Raw genomic sequence first — 19,550 nt, 5'->3', positions numbered from 1 at the left:
CTTCCTTTTACAATTTCCTCGTTAAAGCAGTACTGAGTGTCAGTGAATGCAATGAGTCATAGAATATCAGGGTTGGAAGGGACCTCAGAAGGTCATCGAATCCAACCCCTGCTCAAAGCAGGACCAATCCCCAACTAAATCATCCCAGCCAGGGCTTTGTTAAGCCTGACCTTGAAAACCTCTAAGAAAGGAGATTCCACCACCTCCCTAAAGTAACCCATTCCAGTGTTTCACCACCCTCCTAGTGAAGAAGTTTTTCCTAACATCCAACCTAAACCTCCCACACTGCAACTTGAGACCATTACTCCTTGTTCTGTCATCTGCTACCACTGAGAACAGTCTAGAGCCATCCTCTCTGGAACCCCCTTCCAGGTAGTTGAAAGCAGCTATCAAATCCCCGTCTCATTCTTCTCTTCCACAGACGAAACAATCCCAGTTCCCTCAGCCTCTCCTCATAAGTCATGTGCTCCAACCCCCTAATCATTTTTGTTGCCCTCCACTGGACTCTTTCCAGTTTTTCCACATCCTTCTTGTAGTGTGGGGCCCAAAACTGGACACAGTACTCCAGATGAGGCCTCACCAATGTCGAATAGAGGGGAATGATCACGTCCCTCGATCTGCTGGCAATGCCCCTATTTATAAAGCCCAAAATGCCGTTAGCCTTCTTGGCAACAAGGGCACACTGTTGACTCATATCTAGCTTCTTGTCCACTGTAACCCCTTTTCTGCAGAACTGCTGCCTAGCCAGTCGGTCCCTAGTCTGTAGCAGTGCATGGGATTCTTCTGTCCTAAGTACAGGACTCTGCACTTCTCCCTGTTGAACCTCATCAGATTTCTTTTGGCCCAATCCTCTAATTTGTCTAGGTCCCTCTGTATCCTATCCCTACCCTCCAGTGTATCTTCCACTCCTCCCAGTTTAATATCATCTGCAAACTTGCTGAGGGTGCAGTCCATGCCATCCTCAAGATCATTAATGAAGATATTGAATAAAACCGGCCCCAGGACTGACCCTTGGGGCACTTCGCTTGATACCGGCTGCCAACTAGACATGGAGCCATTGATCACTACCCATTGAGCCCAACGATCTAGCCAGCTTTCTATCCACCTTATAGTCCATTCATCCAGCACATACTTCTTTAACTTGCTGGCAAGCATACTGTGGGAGACCGTATCAAAAGCTTTGCTAAAGTCAAGGAATAACACGTCCACTGCTTTCCCCTCATCCACAGAGCCAGTTATGTCGTCATAGAAGGCAATTAAGTTAGTCAGGCATGACTTGCCCTTGGTGAATCCATGCTGACTGTTCCCGATCAGTTTCCTCTCCTCTAAGTGCTTCAGAATTGATTCCTTGAGGACTTGCTCCATGATTTTCCCAGGGACTGAGGTGAGGCTGACTGGCCTGTAGTTCCCCGGATTCTCCTTCTTCCCTTTTTTAAAGATGGGCACTACATTAGCCTTTTTCCAGTCGTACGGGACCTCCCGCAATCACCATGAGTTTTCAAAGATAACAGCCAATGGCTCTGCAATCACATCCGCCAACTGCTTTAGCACCCTTGGATGCTGTGCATCCGGTACCATGGACTTGTGTTCGTTCAACTTTTCTAAATAGTCCTGAACCACTTCTTTCTCTACAGAGGGCTGGTCACCTCCTCCCCGTACCTTGCTGCCCAGTGCAGCAGTCTGGGAGCTGACCTTGTTCGTGAAGATAGAGGCAAAAACAAGCATTGGAGTACATTAGCTTTTTTCACATCCTCTGTCACTAGGTTGCCTCCCTTATTCAGTAAGGGGCTCACACTTTCTTTGACTTTCTTCTTGTTGCTAACATACCTGAAGGAACCCTTCTTGTTACTCTTAACATCTGCTAGTTGCAACTCCAAGTGTGATTTGGCCTTCCTGATTTCACTCCTGCACGCCTGAGTAATATTTTTATACTCCTCCCTGGTCATTTGTCCAATCCTCCACTTCTTGTAAGCTTCTTTTTTGTGTTTAAGATCAGCAAGGATTTCACTGTTAAGCCAAGCTGGTCGCCTGCCATATTTACTATTCTTTCTACACATCAGGATGGTTTGTCCCTGTAACCTCAATAAGGATTCTTTAAATACAACCAGCTCTTCTTTCTCCCTCAGTGAGTAATACTAAATAAGTAGAATGGTGGTAATAATTAAATAACTGCATTGACTTATTTTGTTTAGGAGAATCCACCCTCAACATACAGGATTCTGAAGACTATCCACCTTCAAGATCACCATCATTTTCTATAGTTTCAGAGTTATCTGCTAATGATAGGTTTCAGAGTAACAGCCGTGCATCTGATGAAGTGAGCTGTAGCTCACGAAAGCTTATGCTCAAATAAATTGGTTAGTCTCTAAGGTGCCACAAGTACTCCTTTTCTTTCTGCTAATGATAGTGTTTCAGTCACACCATGTATGTCACATAGCCACAGTATATCACCTGTAGAAAAAAGGAAAAAAAATCCCCATCATCCAGAAACAACCATAGATAAATTTGTGTTAAGAACCAGCAGATTACAAAAAGATGTAATTGATGAAAAAGACTCTCCTTTCTGTATGATTGAGAACCCACACTTCATTAACATGTTTCAGTCATTAAGACCAGGATACAGTCCACCCAAGAGAGCAGATGTCACAAGCCAAATTGCTGGATAAAGTGTATGAAAGAGAAATTGAGCAGTGTGCAAAAGGTCTAGAGGATGAAATTGTTAACCTAAGCATTGATGGGTGGAGCAATGTCCATAATGATCCTGTTGTATATGTTTGTGTGACAATAGAAGGGAATGTCTTCCTACAGAAAAAAATGATACACCAGGAAATGCACGCATAGCAGAATACTTAAAAGAAGTTGCAGTAAAAGCTGTAACAAACTGTGAAAAAAAATTCAATTGTCTAGTATGCATCTTGGTCACAGACAATGCTCCAAATGTATCTAAGATGAGAAGAAATGATTTAGAAGAGAGTGAAGAGAGTCCCAAGCTAATAACATACTGTTGCAGTGCTCATTTGATGCACCTCCTAGCCAATGACTTCAGTGTTCCAGAAATAAAGGCTAATGTTAAAACTGCAAAATACTTCCGTAACAACCACTTTGCAGCAGCTATTCTGAAAAAAGTGGGAGGAACCAAGCTAACTCTCCCACAAGACATGCAATGGAACTCAGTAGTGGAATGTTTTGAGCACTATATCAAGAACTGGCCTAATCTGATGACAGTTTGTGAACCAAATGGTGAAAAAATAGATGGCACTGTCACAGCCAAAGTTCTCAACATTGGGTTTAAGAGAAATGTTGAACATATGCTGAGTACCCTGAAGCCTATTTCTGTAGCCTTGAACAAAATGCATGGAAATAGCTGTTTTATTGCTGAAAGGAGAGGAGTTGGCTATGACATGGACATCCAGCAATCATCCCTCCATAATGTCAACGCTAATAAACTTCAGAGCTAAGGGTGTTTGCTGATGTTTAAAAAAAGTCACATCAGTGGAAGTCACTTAAGCACTTGGATTCAGAGTCTGTTGAAGTGATAATCTCACTTTTAACAGCAGTAGCTTCTTCTGCTGGTGTAGAAAGAATATTTTCTTCCTTTGGACTAATCCATTCCAAATCGAGAAATGGTTTGGGACCTGAAAAAGCAGGAAAGCTTGTTTTTCCTTTTCCAGATTACGAACAAAAAGGAAAATGAAGGTGAAGGCAACTGAGTTAGCTGCAGAAGCCAATATTTTAAGTTTCTCATGTCGACCTGGCTGACATAGTCTATTTAATTTTTGTTAAAAGAATGAGGACTACTTGTGGCACCTTAGAGACTAACAAATTTATTTGGGCATAAGATTTCATGGCCTAAAACCCACTTCTTGGGTTTTTTTTTTTAAATATATCACATAACTATTTTAGTTAAAAACAATGTTAACGAAAACAAACCTGATTTTAAAAAACTTGAACGTTTAACTAAATTCAAAAATTCATATGCTTGTTTTGTTAAAATATTATATGTTTGCTGTTGAAGAAAAAAAATCCAGAATATACAACGTTGTTGTTTTAGTTAAATAAAACAATGTAAATGTCTGTCTGGTGATGTTCTCCTCCTAATACAGCCTGGCAAGAAAATCCTCCAAATATTAATGATTAACCTGTTGAATTGGAAAGAGTTCACCTCCCAATAACTTCATAAATATCTGCTTCAATTAACTTTGGTATATGAAATAACCAATCATTCATTTTCTGATATAGCTGTAAAACTAAATCTGAAAAGTTTTCAAAATAAATCACTTTAAAATGTAGAGAGTGTAACTTCTAAAAATGAAACCTAATCTATCTCTGAGTTGTGAAGAATATGTATTAAGGTTATAACAACCAACAAGAATGCACTTTTATGTAGAAATCCATGATTAAATCGAGTCTTCCTGACTAGTGATTTAAATCATGATTTAAATCAATTTGATTAAAATCAAATCCACCCTGTCACAGGGTATTTTAAAAATAAATTTATTAGGCTTTGTGAAGCACTCAGAACTACAGTGATGAGAACCATAGAAAAGCTCATAAAGGAAATTCTATAATCAAAGCAGTAAATAAGGCATGAAGCCACACGATGAATAATGAGGATAAAACAGAGATATTGCATATCCGCTCAGTGAGGGCTGTCTCTTTTGAGCACTAAATGAGGCAGTGATCCTGTGGAAAAAACATAAAATCCATAGAATAACCCATTTGCAGAAGAGGGCAAATTAGGATGGCAAAGGTAACCTTCATTTTGGCATTTCCTAACTTTTGAGTGCTTGACTTACAACCTTAATGTTCTTTTAATGTTGTTTCTTGTGGATAATATAAATAAAATACTACTGAAGTATTATGTACTTAGCAGAGAAATGGTATATCAATATGGCTCTCTTATTAGGATGTCTCCTTGAACTTGATTTATCTTAATGAAAATAAATGGTAATGATTTCTGTCTATTGGGAATAGTAGCATTAGCACAAAACATCTATTAAGAAGAGCACAATTGTTTAACCAGTTTTTAACTAACAAAGAAATTCTTAGTGCTGGTCTTTTGGTAAACCAGTTGCCTAGCAAAGATTAAGAGACATGTTTTCAGGGTATTCTGGGAGGAATGAGGAAGGAAGAGAGAAGACTGTTTCCAAAGAAAAGCGTAGTGCCAAATTTGGGGTGAATTATATTCCCAAATTGGTTTTGCCAATGTAAAAATGTCACTTTTTCCCTCTGTAAGTGGAAAATTGATGATGCTTTGTCAGTGTTGCCAACTTTTACAATTTTATCATAAGTTAAGAAAAACATCAAATTTTGCCTAAACACTAGCTTTTGGAAGCAAGAGACTGTCCAGAAATCGCAGCTTTCATCTAAAGCAGAGTTTTTAGTCTTCAAGGTAATTGAGAAAAGCTTGAAAATATAACCAATTGCTCTCTACAGGCTCAGAAATCAGAAGACAAATTAAAAGAACCCAAAATTTATTTTTAAATAAATATCATGAGTGTTTAGGGCCTTCCTTATCTTTGCATGCTTGGGTTTGGCAATACTGCTGTTTGCCTATGTAACTGCTCAACAGTGTGGCCCAGTAACTTCAAAGTGTTTTTATAAGTAGATCGTTGCAACCATGATGACTATTGGAATTTTAAAGAAACATATTGGAAACAATTCACACTGCTGAAATAAGATTATCATAGCACTCCACTGACGTGGTGCAGACATTTCAGAGCTACTATTATCGCCACTGTAGCAAGCAAGATTTGATTTCAGAACTCAAACACTTTTTTAAAGGTTCAAAAGACATACTTTTTCATCTCCATCAATGGCTAACTTAAGAATCTGCTGAATCTACATCAATCCACCTGAGATTTGATACATGGTCCTCAATTAAGAAAGAATATTTTTGCCAATTCTGGAGTGGTAGGAAAGTAAGAAATTTCATTTGTGGAAGTCTTCAGTGACTTTTTGGAAAAGCAGATAAAAATATTTGATTTCTTTATCGTTCCTGAATTTGAAGTAGTGCTTTTGAATATTTTTAGAAAAGCTGGATGCTGTAAGTTTTCAAGCTGTGCACCATGGACACTTGGACTTCTGCATTTGGATGCATTCTTTGTAAGCTTTATAGGCACTTCCACATGCTATTTTGCAGGTTCTAAACCCAGTGGAGGCTCCTAGGGAACTAGTAAGTAGAAATGACAAGATTATCAGAAGTTAAGAAATCTGCAAATACAGTTTTGAAAACAATTTTGGTACAACAGCAAAGTAAAAAATGGAAGCAGGAAGCCTGACAAACACTTAGTGGGGCCACTGGACAATTGAGGTTCTAATGTAGCACTCCAGGAAGATAAGGCAATTGAGGAGAACCTAAATGAATTCTTTGCATTAATCTTCACTCCAGAAGATGTGAGGGAGACTTCCACCCCTGAGACATTCTTTTTGGGTGCAAATCTGAGGAACTGCACAAGATTGAAGTGTCAATAGGAAAGGTTCTGGAATGAATTGATAAATTAAACAGTAATAAGTCATCAGGACAAGATGGTATCCACCCAAGAGTTCTGAAGGAACTCAAACATGAAATTGTAGAACTACCAACTGTGGTATGAAACCTATCATTTAAATCAGCTTCTGTACCAGATGACTGGAGAGTAGCCAATGTGACACAAATTTTTTAAAAAGGCTCCAGAGGTGATCCCTGACCAGTACGCCTAACCCGTACCAGGCAAATTGGTTGAAACTATAGTAAAGAACAAGAATTACCAAGTACACAGTTTATTGGGGAAGAGCCAACATGGCTTTTGTAAAGGGAAATCATTCCTCAACCATCTATTAGACTTCTTTGGGCGGGGGGGTCAACAAATGTGGACAAGAGTGATCCAATAGGTATAGTATACTTGGACTTTTGATGAGGTCCCTCACCAAAGGCTCTTTATGCAGAGTAAGCAGTCATGGGATAAGAGGGAAGGTCCTCTCATAAATCAGGAACTGGTTAAAAGATAGGAAACAAAGTGCAGGAATGGACAGTTTTCAGAATGAAGAGAGGTAAACGGCAATGTCCCCTAGGGATCTGTATTGAGAGCAATGCTGTTCAACATATTAAAAAATTATCTGGAAAAAGGGGTAAACACTGAGGTGGCAAAATTTGCAGAGGATACAAAATTACTCAAGATCATAGTCTGCTTTAAACCTAAGAATTACAAAGGGATCTCACAAAACTGGGTGACTGGCCAACGAAATGGCAGATGACATTCAATGTTGATAAATGCAAACTAATGCACACTGGAAAACATCATTCCAACTATATATACAAAATGATGGGGTCTAAATTAGTCACCACCACTCAAGAAAGAAATTATGTATTCATTGTTCGCAGTTCTCTGAAAACATCTATTCATAGAATCATAGAATATCAGGGTTGGAAGGGACCCCTGAAGGTCATCTAGTCCAATCCCCTGCTCGAAGCAGGACCAATTCCCAGTTAAATCATCCCAGCCAGGGCTTTGTCAAGCCTGACCTTAAAAACTTCCAAGGAAGGAGATTCCACCACCTCCCTAGGCAACGCATTCCAGTGTTTCACCACCCTCTTAGTGAAAAAGTTTTTCCTAATATCCAATCTAAACCTCCCCTTATTCAATGTGCAACAACAGTAAAAAAAAGCTAATAATGTTAAGAACCATTAGGAAAGGGATAGATAATAAGACATTAACAAAATAAGACAAAGTATCATAATGCTACCATATAAATCCATAGTATGGCCACACCTTGAATACTGTGTGTAGTTATGGTCACCCATATCAAAAGATATATACTAGAATTGGAAAAGGTACAGAGAAGGGAACAAAAATGATTAAGGGTATGGAACAACTTCCATATGAAGAAAGATTACAAAGATTGTCACTTTTCAGCTTGGAAAAGATGACTAAAGGGGGATATGATGCAGATCTATAAAATTGTGACTGTTGTGGAAGACAATAGGAAAGTGTTATGGGAAGGAGTAAACAACACAAGAACCAGGGCTCGCCCAGTGAAATTAATAGGCAGCATGTTTAAAACAAGCAAAAGGAAGTACTTTTTCACACAATGCATAATGAATCTGTGGGACTCATTAGCAAGGGATGCTGTGAAGGTCAAAACTATGGCATAGTTCAAAAAAGAACTGGATAAGTTCAGGGAGGATAGGTCTATCAATGGCTCTGATTGCCCGAAGCTGGGAGGGGATGAATCACTTGATGATTGTCTGTTCTATTCATTCTCTCTGAAGCACCTGGCATAGTATACAGTCTTCTGGTCAAAGCTAGATGGACAATTAGTCTGACCCAATATGGTCATTCTTATGTTCAATTCTAGCAAGCAGATCACCATTAATTAGCACAGATGACATCAAGATTTACAAACTATTTCAAAAATGAAAATAATTCTGGATGATTGTTACCTACCTTACTTTTTCTGTGAAGAATTTTGAGTAATTTCCTTACTGTAGGTGGTATCCCTGTGAATGTATTTTCATGACAATTGATTAACAGCATCATTATTGTGGGGAAATTTAGAAATTTTCTTTCCCCTCTGGTTTCCACCTCCCATTTCATCTATAAAGAACACAGCCAAAGTGTATAAGAATATGTTGTTGCTGGGTTTTTTTGTCAGTTCAACTAGATTCTACTTGCTTGACATTTATTGTCCACCTAAAAGGCACTTGAAATATTAGACAAACAAGGTGGGTGAGATAATATCTTTTATTGGGCCAACTTCTGCTGGTCAGAGAGACAAGCTTTTGAGCTTACACAGAGCTCTTCTTCAGATCTGGGAAATGTACTCAGTGTCACAGCTAAATACAAGGTGGAACGGATTGTTTAGTATAAGTAGTTAACACACGTTTCAAGAGACCATTCAAGGTGAAGTGGCCTATTAACACTCTCCAGTCATAGGTGGGAAAGGAGAAAAAAAGGTAAAGGGGGGAAATTTAGTAGGTTATAGATTGTTGTAATAAGCCATAAATCCAGTGTCTCTATTCAGTCCATGATTTTTAGTGTTTAGCAAAGTCATGAACTTAAGCTCCCAGGCTCGTCTTTTGAAGGTGTTGTGCATGTTTTCTTTGAGGATGAGGACTAAGCCCTGGTCTACACTAGGACTTTAGGTGGAATTTAGCAGCGTTAAATCGATGTAAACCTGCACCTGTCCACATGATGAAGCCCTTTATTTCGACTTAAAGGGCTCTTAAAATCGATTTCCTTACTCCACCCCTGACAAGTGGATTAGCGCTTAAAATCGGCCTTGCCGGGTCAAATTTGGGGTACTGTGGACACAATTCGACGGTATTGGCCTCCGGGAGCTATCCCAGAGTGATCCATTGTGACTGCTCTGGACAGCAGTCTCAACTCAGATGCACGATTGTTTGCCGTTGCTCTGACACAGGCAGGGACGACTGACGACACGGCTTACAGGGTTGGCTTACAGGGAGCTAAAATCAACAAAGAGGGTGGCTTTACATCAAGGAGTATTTCAGGCAGGACTTCACGGAGGGTTCCAATAAGAAATGGTGCACCTAAGTTATTGTTCTTATTGGAACAAGGAGGTTAGTCTGGCCTCTGATTGATGCATGGCTAGATTTACCTCGCTGCACCTTCTCTGTGAGTGACTGCAGTGTGACCTAGAGGAATGAGTCCCCTAGATGGGGGTGGGGGGGGGGTTGCAAATGAGTACAAAACAAATCTGGTCTATTTCTTGTTTTGATCCACTCCATCTATCTTTTACATCTTTGGCTGGCAGCAGACGGTGCAGAAGGACTGCATGCCATCCACATCTCATGGCTGCTCGGCAGAAGATGGTACAATAGGACTGCTAGCCATCCTCATCTCTTGCCTGCCCGGCAGAAGATGATGCAATAGGACTGCTAGCAATCCGTATCACCTGCCTGCTCACCATAAGATGGTTCAACAGGACTGACTGCAGGACTAAAGAGAATGACTTGATCAAGTCACTCCAAATTTAGTCCCTGAGCCCATGTCTGTCCAGGCGCTCCTGATCGACCTCACACAGGCGACCAGGAGCACCTCGGACATGACGATGACGGCTACCAGTCCTATTGCACCATCTGCTGCCACAAGGCAATGGGTTGCTGCTGCTGTGTAGCAATGCAGTACCGTGTCTGCCAGCACCCAGGAGACATACGGTGACAGTGAGCTGAGCGGGCTCCATGCTTGCCGTGGTATGGCGTCTGCACAGGTAACTCAGGAAAAAAGGCGTGAAACGATTGTCTGCCCTTGCTTTCACGGAGGGAGCGAGGGAACGGGGGCCTGACGATATGTACTCAGAACCACCCGCGACAATGTTTTAGCCCCATCAGGCATTGGGATCTCAACCCAGAATTCCAATGGGCAGCGGAGACTGTGGGAACTGTGGGATAGCTACCCACGATGCAACGCTCCGGAAGTCGACTCTAGCCTCGGTACTGTGGAAGCACTCCGCCGAGTTAATGCACTTAATGCACTTAGAGCATTTTCTGTGGGGACACACACACTCGAATATATAAAACCGATTTCTAAAAAACCGACTTCTATAAATTCGACCTAATTTCGTAGTGTAGACATACCCTAAGAGTCAAATATAGAATGATTGTTTTGTGAAGTATGTAAATAAGCACAGATTGTGAAAAGTAAATTGGATTACTTTCAGTTTTAATAAACCAAGATTTTTTTCAAAAACAGGTGAAGATTTTTTTAAACATGATTTTTAATATTACAGGTTCCCTTGTAACAGCCAATTAGTTATTCTTCTTCACTGAATGTTTAAATGGAAATACCTCATTCAAAAATAATCCATTATGATACATGGATTATGAATACAATACAGTTGTAATAAATCAATATTTGAATTCTGCAAGTGGTAATTAATCATTATCCTGGTTTAAAGTATTTTTAAAAAGCTAAATTCACAATAAGGGCAAAAAAGAAACTAAGTACAAGCTATTGATATCTACCATTTGCAAAATACAGACAGTGTCCTTAACAATATTTTAGAAGACCAAGACCAATAAGAGAAATGGCTCAACAGATACTTGTATGATACAAAACTAATTGGAAATGACAATTATTCATTTCCATTTTCCACATAATTTTTTTACTAAATGCAATACATACAGAAGGAAGAGTTACCTAAAGCACACAATATACTAAAATATAATCAGAGATTTAAAACAAGTAAAAATAAAATTCAACGCCACAATAATTATGGAGACATGAGGAGTGATTTCATACTTAAACTTGCACTTTAAATCGGAACAAAGTAAAAATAAAAAATCCTTGTTTCACACTTCAATTGAATGTAGTCTCCAAATTTGTCACGATTACTCTTCAGGAGTAATTGACTGTGTCTTACTTTTTAGAAAAATATTTCTTCTGCAGTTAGTAAATGTTTTTAAATGCTTTCTTTTTATAAACTTTGTCCTGTTTCTCACTTTTCTTTGGTTTCCTATATCTAATCAATCACACCTCCCCTTGCCCCAAATTCCACAGATAAAATCTTTAAAATAGGCCTCTTTGATTTTAAAATTAAACAGTTATTCCCTTTATTCTGGATAACCCAAATGAACTACACCAAGAAAAGCCAACTGAGCTGCTCAGATAAGTCAGCTACCTCCAAACCCCTGAAATGGATCTGCAAGTTCCCAAACTGGCAACTCAGGGTATGTCTTCACTACCCGCCGGATCGGTGGGCAGCAATCGATCCAGTGGGGATCAATGTATCTCGTCTAATCTAGATGCGATAAATCGACCCCCAAACGCTCTCCCATCAACTCCTGTACTCCAGCGCCGTGAGAGGCGCAGGCAGAGTCGACAGGGGAACAGCAGCAGTCGACTCACCGCGGTGAAGACACCACAGTAAGTCAATCTAAGTATGTCGACTTCAGCTACGTTATTCACATAGCTGAAGTTGAATAACTTAGATCGATCCCGCCCCAATGTAGACCAGGGCTCAGACTTCAACTCTACCTCTCTCATTGCTTCCTTCTTCCCATTACCTATTTAAAAAGGGAGTCTTGGAGGAGACCAGAAGAGAGGTAGAGAAGAGATGGGAAGATGAAGTCCAAATTGTCAGATACTCAGCTTGCAAAGGCAGCTGCTGCGTCTAAAAAAATTCCTGTGCTTCATCAAAAGTTCCAGTTTGATGTATCAGAGAAGTACCTCAGACTAGGGGCTTTTTTACGCAGTGCTTTAACACTAGCATACTGCACACTAACTAGCCTGTGTGGACCCTGCTGGAACACACTGAAAGTTTCCAGTACATGTTAACATAGTACTGTTTGAAAAGGGACTGTGCTAACATGCATGAGGGAACTTCAGGATCCACACAGGCCAGTCAGTGTTTGAAATGCTAGTGCAGACTAAAATTTACACCCCTGTGGTGCAGACTAAAACATTATGTAGACAAGCCTGAGGACTCAGTTGCTGGGCTAAACAACTGGAAGAAGGGGTTAAATGTTGAGCAGAAACGTGCTTAATGGGGAAAATATACAGTGACATGGATAATGCGTGTATCTGTGGTGAAGGCACAGAGATTAGCAGTGGGGTGCATGACCATGCCAACAGAGCACAGGTGAGAAGTTTAACTCCCAGCTGACTTCTTGGTTCCTAGAGAGACAAAATGGGTGAAGTAATATCTTTTATTGGACTAACTTCTGCTAATGAGAAATACAAGCTTTCCAGCTACACAGAACTCTTCTCCCTGGTTTCTGTTACTCACCTGGCATTGCCACTCAACTGGCATCCACTCCATTGCCTAGCTCCTCAGCCCCAACGGGCAGCCTGCTGCCCTTCTTCCATGCTCCAACTCTCATAAGCCACATTTCAAGTACAGTAGAACACCTCAGAAATGGAGGTTGTTCGTAACTCTGAAATGTCCGTAACTCTGAACAAAATGTTATGGTTGTTCTTTCAAAAGTTTACAACTGAACATTGACTTAATACAGCTTTGAAGCTTTACTATGCAGAAGAAAAATGCTGCTTTAAACCATCTTAATGTAAATGCAACAAGCACAGAAACAGTTTGATTACCTTGTCAAATCTTTTTCTTTAACTTTTCCTTTTTTTTTTTAAGTAGTTTATGTTTAACACAGTACTGTATTTGCTTTGTTTTCTTTTGCCTCTGCTGCTGCCTGACTGCATACTTATGGTTCCAACGGAGGTGTGTATTTGACCAGTCAGTTCATAACTCTGGTGTTCCTAACTCTGAGGTTCTACTGTAGAAAGATTTTTCCCACCTTTATGTATGCAATAAGAACTAATGGAAAAAAAACCCTGTATTTGGAATTGTAACTATTTGAGGGAAGGCGGTGGAGTCTGCCCACTAGAGACAGAAAAGTGGATTCTAGAAGGGAGCTTGTGACCAATGGACAACTCTGATACCAATCTCTGTGCCTGTCTAACATTATCCATAGCCCTCTACAAATCAGAACTCATCTTTTATCCACACACTCCTGCATTTACGCATCTGGAAGTTTTCCCAGTTTTTTTTTCAGTTCAGGACTCCCCTCTTGCAAACCACAGGAGGGTCTCCAGAATAGATAGCTGTACTCCTGAAGCATCTTCAGATAAAACCTTTCCCAGCTCCTAACCCCCCTCAATCACCCCCATGTCCTAGATCTTATCATTACTAAGTAGAGCTGGTCAGAAGGAAAAAAAATTTCTGTTCCATGAGAAATTCTGACATTGATTGTTTTTGTTCCAAATTTTAATTTAAGACTATTTAAACTCTTCACTTCAAGAAGGCAAACACATTATAAGACTTATATATTACATATAAATATTAATTTTAATATAATACAAAACAAAATATATCAAAACGACAAAGTCTAAACAAATTGTTTCAACTCTCTCCTGTTGATTTTGATTAAATTTTTGACACATTTCCACAAACCCTTTGATTTTGACAGAACTGCATTTTTCAACGGAAAACTGTTCCACTGGAAATTTTTAGTACCACTACTAACAGGAGCAGGAAGAAGGGGGAAGTTACAGCTTTGTATAACTCAAACAACTAGGAATTTTGTGGTGGAGGCATCTTCCCCCTCTCCTAGTGAACCATAAAAGGTTTGCTAGAGAGGAATTCCATTCTGATGACCTGAACAGGTCTGTCAAACTTGAAGACCTTCTAGAGAAGGCTAGGTCTTCCCAGGGAACTTGTGGAACTCCTTGCCAGAGGATGTTGTGAAGGCCAAGACTATAATAGGGTTAAAAAAAGATCTAGATAAATTCATGAAAGATAGGTCCATCAATGATTATTAAGTCAGGATGGACAGGGATGGTGTCCGTAGGCCTCTGCTTGCCAGAAGCTGGGAATGGGAAACGGGATGGATCACTTGATGATTACCTGTTCTGTTCATTCCCTCTGGGGCATCTGGCATTGGCCACTGTTGGAAGACAGAATACTGGGCTACATGGACTTTTGGTCTGACCCAGTATGGCCATTCTATGTTTTTATTATGTTCTTATGTAACATGGGAAGGCAAAAATGCCCTCTTCTTCCACTACTTTCCTCCATTATTCTTCCCTCTCATTACATCACCCATAAACAACCCAATCTTTTCCTCTTCATCCAACCCTCCTTCTCTCCTGCTGTTAACCCCCTCATATCTTTCTGGTCTCAAAAAGAAGGAAACATGTCAGAAAGGAGCTCCACTACAACAACTTTCTGTGATAAGTCAGAGTTGAACTGCCCTCTGATGAATCTCTTGTGGTTTGCTGGAGAAGAGCTCCACTCTGGTGAACCAGAGGAAGTTCACCACAGCAAAGCTCCATTGTGATTAATGCATTTATTATTCTAACATACAGATATTACACAATTTCCATCTGCATTTCCACATTTAATATACCAACTGTACAATAATTACTAACATAGATCACCTTTTCACACAAGTTTTCCTAAACATTACAGGAAAACATTTTGCAGACATCATTTGCAATCAGACATTTCTCACTTTCACACACTAATAAAAACCTGTGTATTCACAAACATGATAATAACCAATAAACACGATTGGAGTTGAATTTCAAAAGTTCTCATTGGTTATCTACAATTTAGGTAGAGATGTGCTTGGTGTGATTAGAGGAAGGTAGCTGGTGAAGAAGGGGAATTGGTTTGAGTGAAGCACTGATGGGGTATTGAATGACTACTATACATAGCCTTGCTTTTTACAATTCGCTGGTGGGAAATTCAACCTCGTGTCTTTAATATTGTTAGAATGGATGTGATCTTAAAGCCAGGAATTGGGGATAAGAGTCACACCAAAAAAAACATATTTTAGATGGAAATTGAACTGAAAATTGTTGTGGCTTTTGCATGCTGGCTGGCTCAGAGGACTAATGATAATAGGTCAGATGGGAGAAGGGGGAAACAAAGTGACAGAACCATATAAAGTTTTTCCACACATTCAAATCCAGCCTATGTCAGTAGTGACTGAATGTTTTCTTAAGACTAATTGGATGTGTGACCTAGGGCTAGACCAACAAAGAAAACTCAGGTTCAGCATTGCAACTCCTAACATTTAGACACATTTCCACCTAATGGAATCCACATTCCCAAGTTCGATGCCTAGGCTTCCTATACAATGCATGGGGAAAGTTACGTGCCTAAGACTATGTCTATACTTAAAACGCTACACAAGCAAAGCTGCAATGCTCCAAGTGAGCCACTGAAGTGCTTCAGTGTATACACTTACTACAGCAACAGGAGGGATTCTTTTGTCATCGTAGGTAAACCACCTCCCTGAGAGACGGTAGGTAGGTGGACAGAAGAATTCTTCCATCCAGCTAATACTGTCTACACAGAGGATTAGGTTGGCTTAACTATGTTTCTCAGGGGTGTGGATTTTTCACACTCGTATGAGCTAAAGAAACATCATCCCAATTTTGTAGATGAGGAAACTGAGGCACAAAACCTGAAGATTCTTTAGTCACATAGCACACTGATGGCAGAACCAGGAATAGACCCACAGAATTTTGGCTTCCTGTCCCCTGCCTGAGCCACTTAAATTAAATACACCTCTTAAATTGTAAAGATGCTCCCCTGTACTTGATAACTGGTATAAATCAAGAACCAGGCTGATTTTTTTGCTAGGGGCTGTTCTCTTCTGGCATTGAGCAGTCTCTTAACATGTTTGTACCATTTTTTGAAGTCCCATTTAAATGAAAAACAGTATCAGTACAAGAAACGCTAATCTTAAGTAACTATGGAAGTCCGGGTAAAACTGATAAGAAAACCGCTGATTAGTGTGCTGCTTTTCTAGTCTGCATTCCTATTGTCTTCAGTGTTCTACCAGAGGGCTTTTAGCTTATTAGATAATACTTTATAGTACCGGCTGTTTCAACTCTGTGAGGTAAGGAGGAAAGGATTCTTTCATATGATACTGATATGTCAGCCAAATGATGCCAATTGTGATTGACTAACAAACATTTTTCCAACAAGCACCTGTGGGCTTTTTCCTGTTATTTTGGGATGGTTCTACCATCCATATCTGCAAAGCCATTTCATTGCATTCCTTGAAATTCCATCTTAAAACTTTTCCCTCCTGAGATGTCAAAAAAAAAATCCACAATGGTTAGGCAGTTACCTTGCTGTGGCCACTGTGTACAGGTTGACACTAAAAAGTTAGGTCAACTCAGCTACATCATTCAAGGATGTGAAAAATTCACACCTCTGAGCTACATAATTAAGCCAACCAACCACCAGTGCAGCCAGTACTAGGTTGATGTAAAAGTTCTTCCATCAACCTAGCTACTTCCTCTTGGGAAGGTGGATTAACTAGTGATGGGAGAATGCCTCCCATCGCTGCAGAGCGTGTCTACATTGAAGCATTACAGCAGCTGCGGCGTTTAAAGTATTTACATATCTTTACAAAGCATTTGAAAACCTTGAATGAACGGTGCAACAGAAGTATACTGTACCACCCTAACTATCCTTCAATCTCTCTCTCTCTCATCATCCCTTGAGGGGAATGTCCTTTAGTTTTAGACCTAAATTTACTTCCATCCAATACCATTTCTGCGGCATCTCTCTTACTCTGAAAGATCTCCCCAGTGTTGTATTATGCAAAGCCCATTATTATTTAAAGCCTCCCCCAAAACAGACTCACAGACAGACACTCTTACCTTGGGCCTCTGTCCCAATTATATTCCCCACACTTGGGGATTCTGGCAAATTAAGAGATTTATAACCCTCCACCTAGCCCGCCCGCCCGCGCGAAGATATTCCCTACTTACCTATCCCAGGGGCCACGTAGATGAAGTAGAGGCACGACGAGGAGAAGGAAAAGAAGAAGATAAAGGCGACAATGGAGCGATTGGAGACCCGCAGCACCTTCCCGAGCAGTGACATCCTCCTCCTGGACAGGGGCTGCTGCCTCCTACTCCCAGCAGTAGCCGGCGGCGGCGGCACGTCCCAGCGGGAGGCGGCAGACTCCCATGGAGCGCACGGCGGCGCGGCCAGCCAAGGGAGAGGGCCTCAGGCGAGCTACCGGCGGCAGGGAAGAGGCCAGGGCTGGAGCGGAGGGATGTGGGGAGTGTCTGACGGCAGGAGATGAACGGCGGGGGCCTCGGTGTGTGAGGGACGCTGGAGCGAGGGGCTAGTACACAAGGGTGCTATCGGAAGGGCGGGGGCTCCGGGTGGGCGCTAGGTATGGGGCTGAAGGAGCGGCAAACACAGCAGCGCGCAGGGGAGGGGAGCGGCTCACTAGGCCTGGGGGTCCGGTGTTCCCTTCCCCGCTGCGCAGGTGAAACGGGGTCGCGGAGACAGCGCGGGGGGAGGGGTGGCTGCTTCAGCGCTGCGAGCCGCGGGCCCGGTTGTTCCTGCCCCTCACACAGCGGGGGGGTGGGGTTAATCAGCCCCGCTCCCTCCGCCGGCAGTGGCAGACCCCGGGGCTGGGCCGGGGGGCGGGAGGGGGAGTCCTAGTGCTGCTGGGTGGCTCGGTGGTTGCTCATGCCGCCGGGAGTCGCGGCCGCCTGCTCCCTTCTCACGGGCGGCGGCGGCGGCAGCAACAGCAGCATCGCCGCCGCCACTGGACAAAGTCACCTCCACGCCCCGCCGCTCCTTCCTGCCGGCCCGGCGGCGGGGAGCGCGCTGCAGCCGCCCCGCCCCGCAGCGACCCGGCTACTGCGGCGGTTGGGAACGTGCACGAGCCTCTACGGGGCTAGCGACCAACTGCAGAACTTCGGCGGGCGCGCGCCTGCCCGCCCACTCAGGCCGCGCGAGCTGTCTAGTCTGACACTGTCAGAGGCTCGCGGCAGCGCCGGACAGCTCGCGCGGCCTGAGTGAACGCGGACTGCGCCGCTCCAATAGGGGACAAGGGAGAAAAGAATCCGCTTTCCTGGTTGGCTGATAAATAAACTGCTTTATCGGGGGAAGAGCGTTTTACCAGACGCTCTGGCTGCTGTTGTTCTCCTCCGGAAGCGGGGGGATCCAGGGTCATGGGGAGAGACTATTAGTGGTAGGACAAGAGAATGGGTGGGTTAAGAATGGGTGCCTGGGGAAGGGGCATGGGGGGAGGCAGAGCGGGCCGTGGACACTGTGTGAAGACGCCTGGCTGCAGCCTTTAGGCTGGGCTCTGTCTCCCCCTAGGTGGGCCCCAGGGCCGTATGACGAGAGCAACGGCAGCTGGTGCCCTCTGGCAGCCATAGTGCCAGGCCTGGCAATGGCACGAATGGACTGTTTTTTAACAGGAAGATGTGTGAGTGGTAGGAGCCGCTCAGAGAAAGGATAGGAGGGGCAGCAGCCGTCTGTTGCGGCAGAAGGGAGATGAAAAGAAAGAAAGAGTGTAATGGGTTTGGGGAACTAAGTTATGTATAACTTTAAATCTCCTTTTGCCTGCAGCTGAGCCTGCTTCACTGCTGCAGTACAGGTCAGGGCTCAGGTTTTTCAGGACTTTGGGGAAGGGAGCAGGGGAGGGAAAGAAATTTGCACAGTTAAATGTTATTCAGAAATAACTATGGCATTCTCACCAGTTTAAGAGCTGTAAACTTAGTACAAAGTATATCTTCGTATACATATATCTGCATACTGCCCTCCCTTCTTGTAATGGAAATAAGTTCTCACTCTGTAGTGTGTCTTCAGAAGTGTATGTGTTTGTCACCTATTCTCCTCAGAACCAGAGGACAGTAGCAGCTTCACAGTTCAGGCTGAACTCCTCAAAATGGCCTTGGCAGTCCAAAAATCCTCACAACCAGCAGCAGTTCCTGTCCTGGAGTCAATATTAAGCTAGTTCCTCAGTTTTCCGCTACAGCGGCAGTGCGGATGCTAACTACCACAGGCTCTGGAATGCTATTCCGATAGCAGGCATACCTTAACCCTGGAATGTCCAACCAATTAGTATATAAGGCTGTCTCCAAACTCCAACTCCATTTATAACTTTTTCCTCACTGACCTCAGATGGTGGATGTTTGCAAAGAAACCCTCTACCCAGTTTCAGAGACACCTACTGGGCATGCCCAGTAACTACCACACACCTCTCCTCTAGAAGTCTCCAGGCCCTTGTAACTAATGCACACCTTGTTCTTTACACCTATGCAGAAACA

At 42.3% G+C, this 19,550-nt stretch overlaps 1 protein-coding gene across 2 annotated transcripts in view; it reads right to left on the bottom strand.

Moving 5' to 3' along the window:
• B4GALT6 (beta-1,4-galactosyltransferase 6) overlaps positions 1-17,599 on the bottom strand; it is a 46,400-nt gene extending 28,801 nt beyond the window's left edge. The window contains exons 1-2 of one of the 2 annotated variants that reach the window (XM_077810330.1): positions 17,244-17,290; positions 8,427-8,479 (exon numbers count right to left, since the gene is read on the bottom strand). Coding sequence is in view for 1 of the 2 variants with exons in the window: in XM_077810329.1 (XP_077666455.1) it covers positions 17,244-17,358 (115 nt within the window). In the remaining variant the exon portion in view is untranslated. Of the gene's footprint in view, positions 1-8,426; positions 8,480-17,243 lie in introns of both variants that reach the window. The other variant, XM_077810329.1, reaches the window with a different exon arrangement.
• Between the last annotated feature and the right edge of the window lie 1,951 nt (positions 17,600-19,550).

The sequence above is a fragment of the Eretmochelys imbricata genome, chromosome 2, assembly GCF_965152235.1.
Source record: "Eretmochelys imbricata isolate rEreImb1 chromosome 2, rEreImb1.hap1, whole genome shotgun sequence".
Lineage (NCBI taxonomy): Eukaryota > Metazoa > Chordata > Testudines > Cheloniidae > Eretmochelys > Eretmochelys imbricata.
Note: the sequence above shows the minus strand (reverse complement) of the source record. Positions and strands in the feature narration are given on the sequence as shown.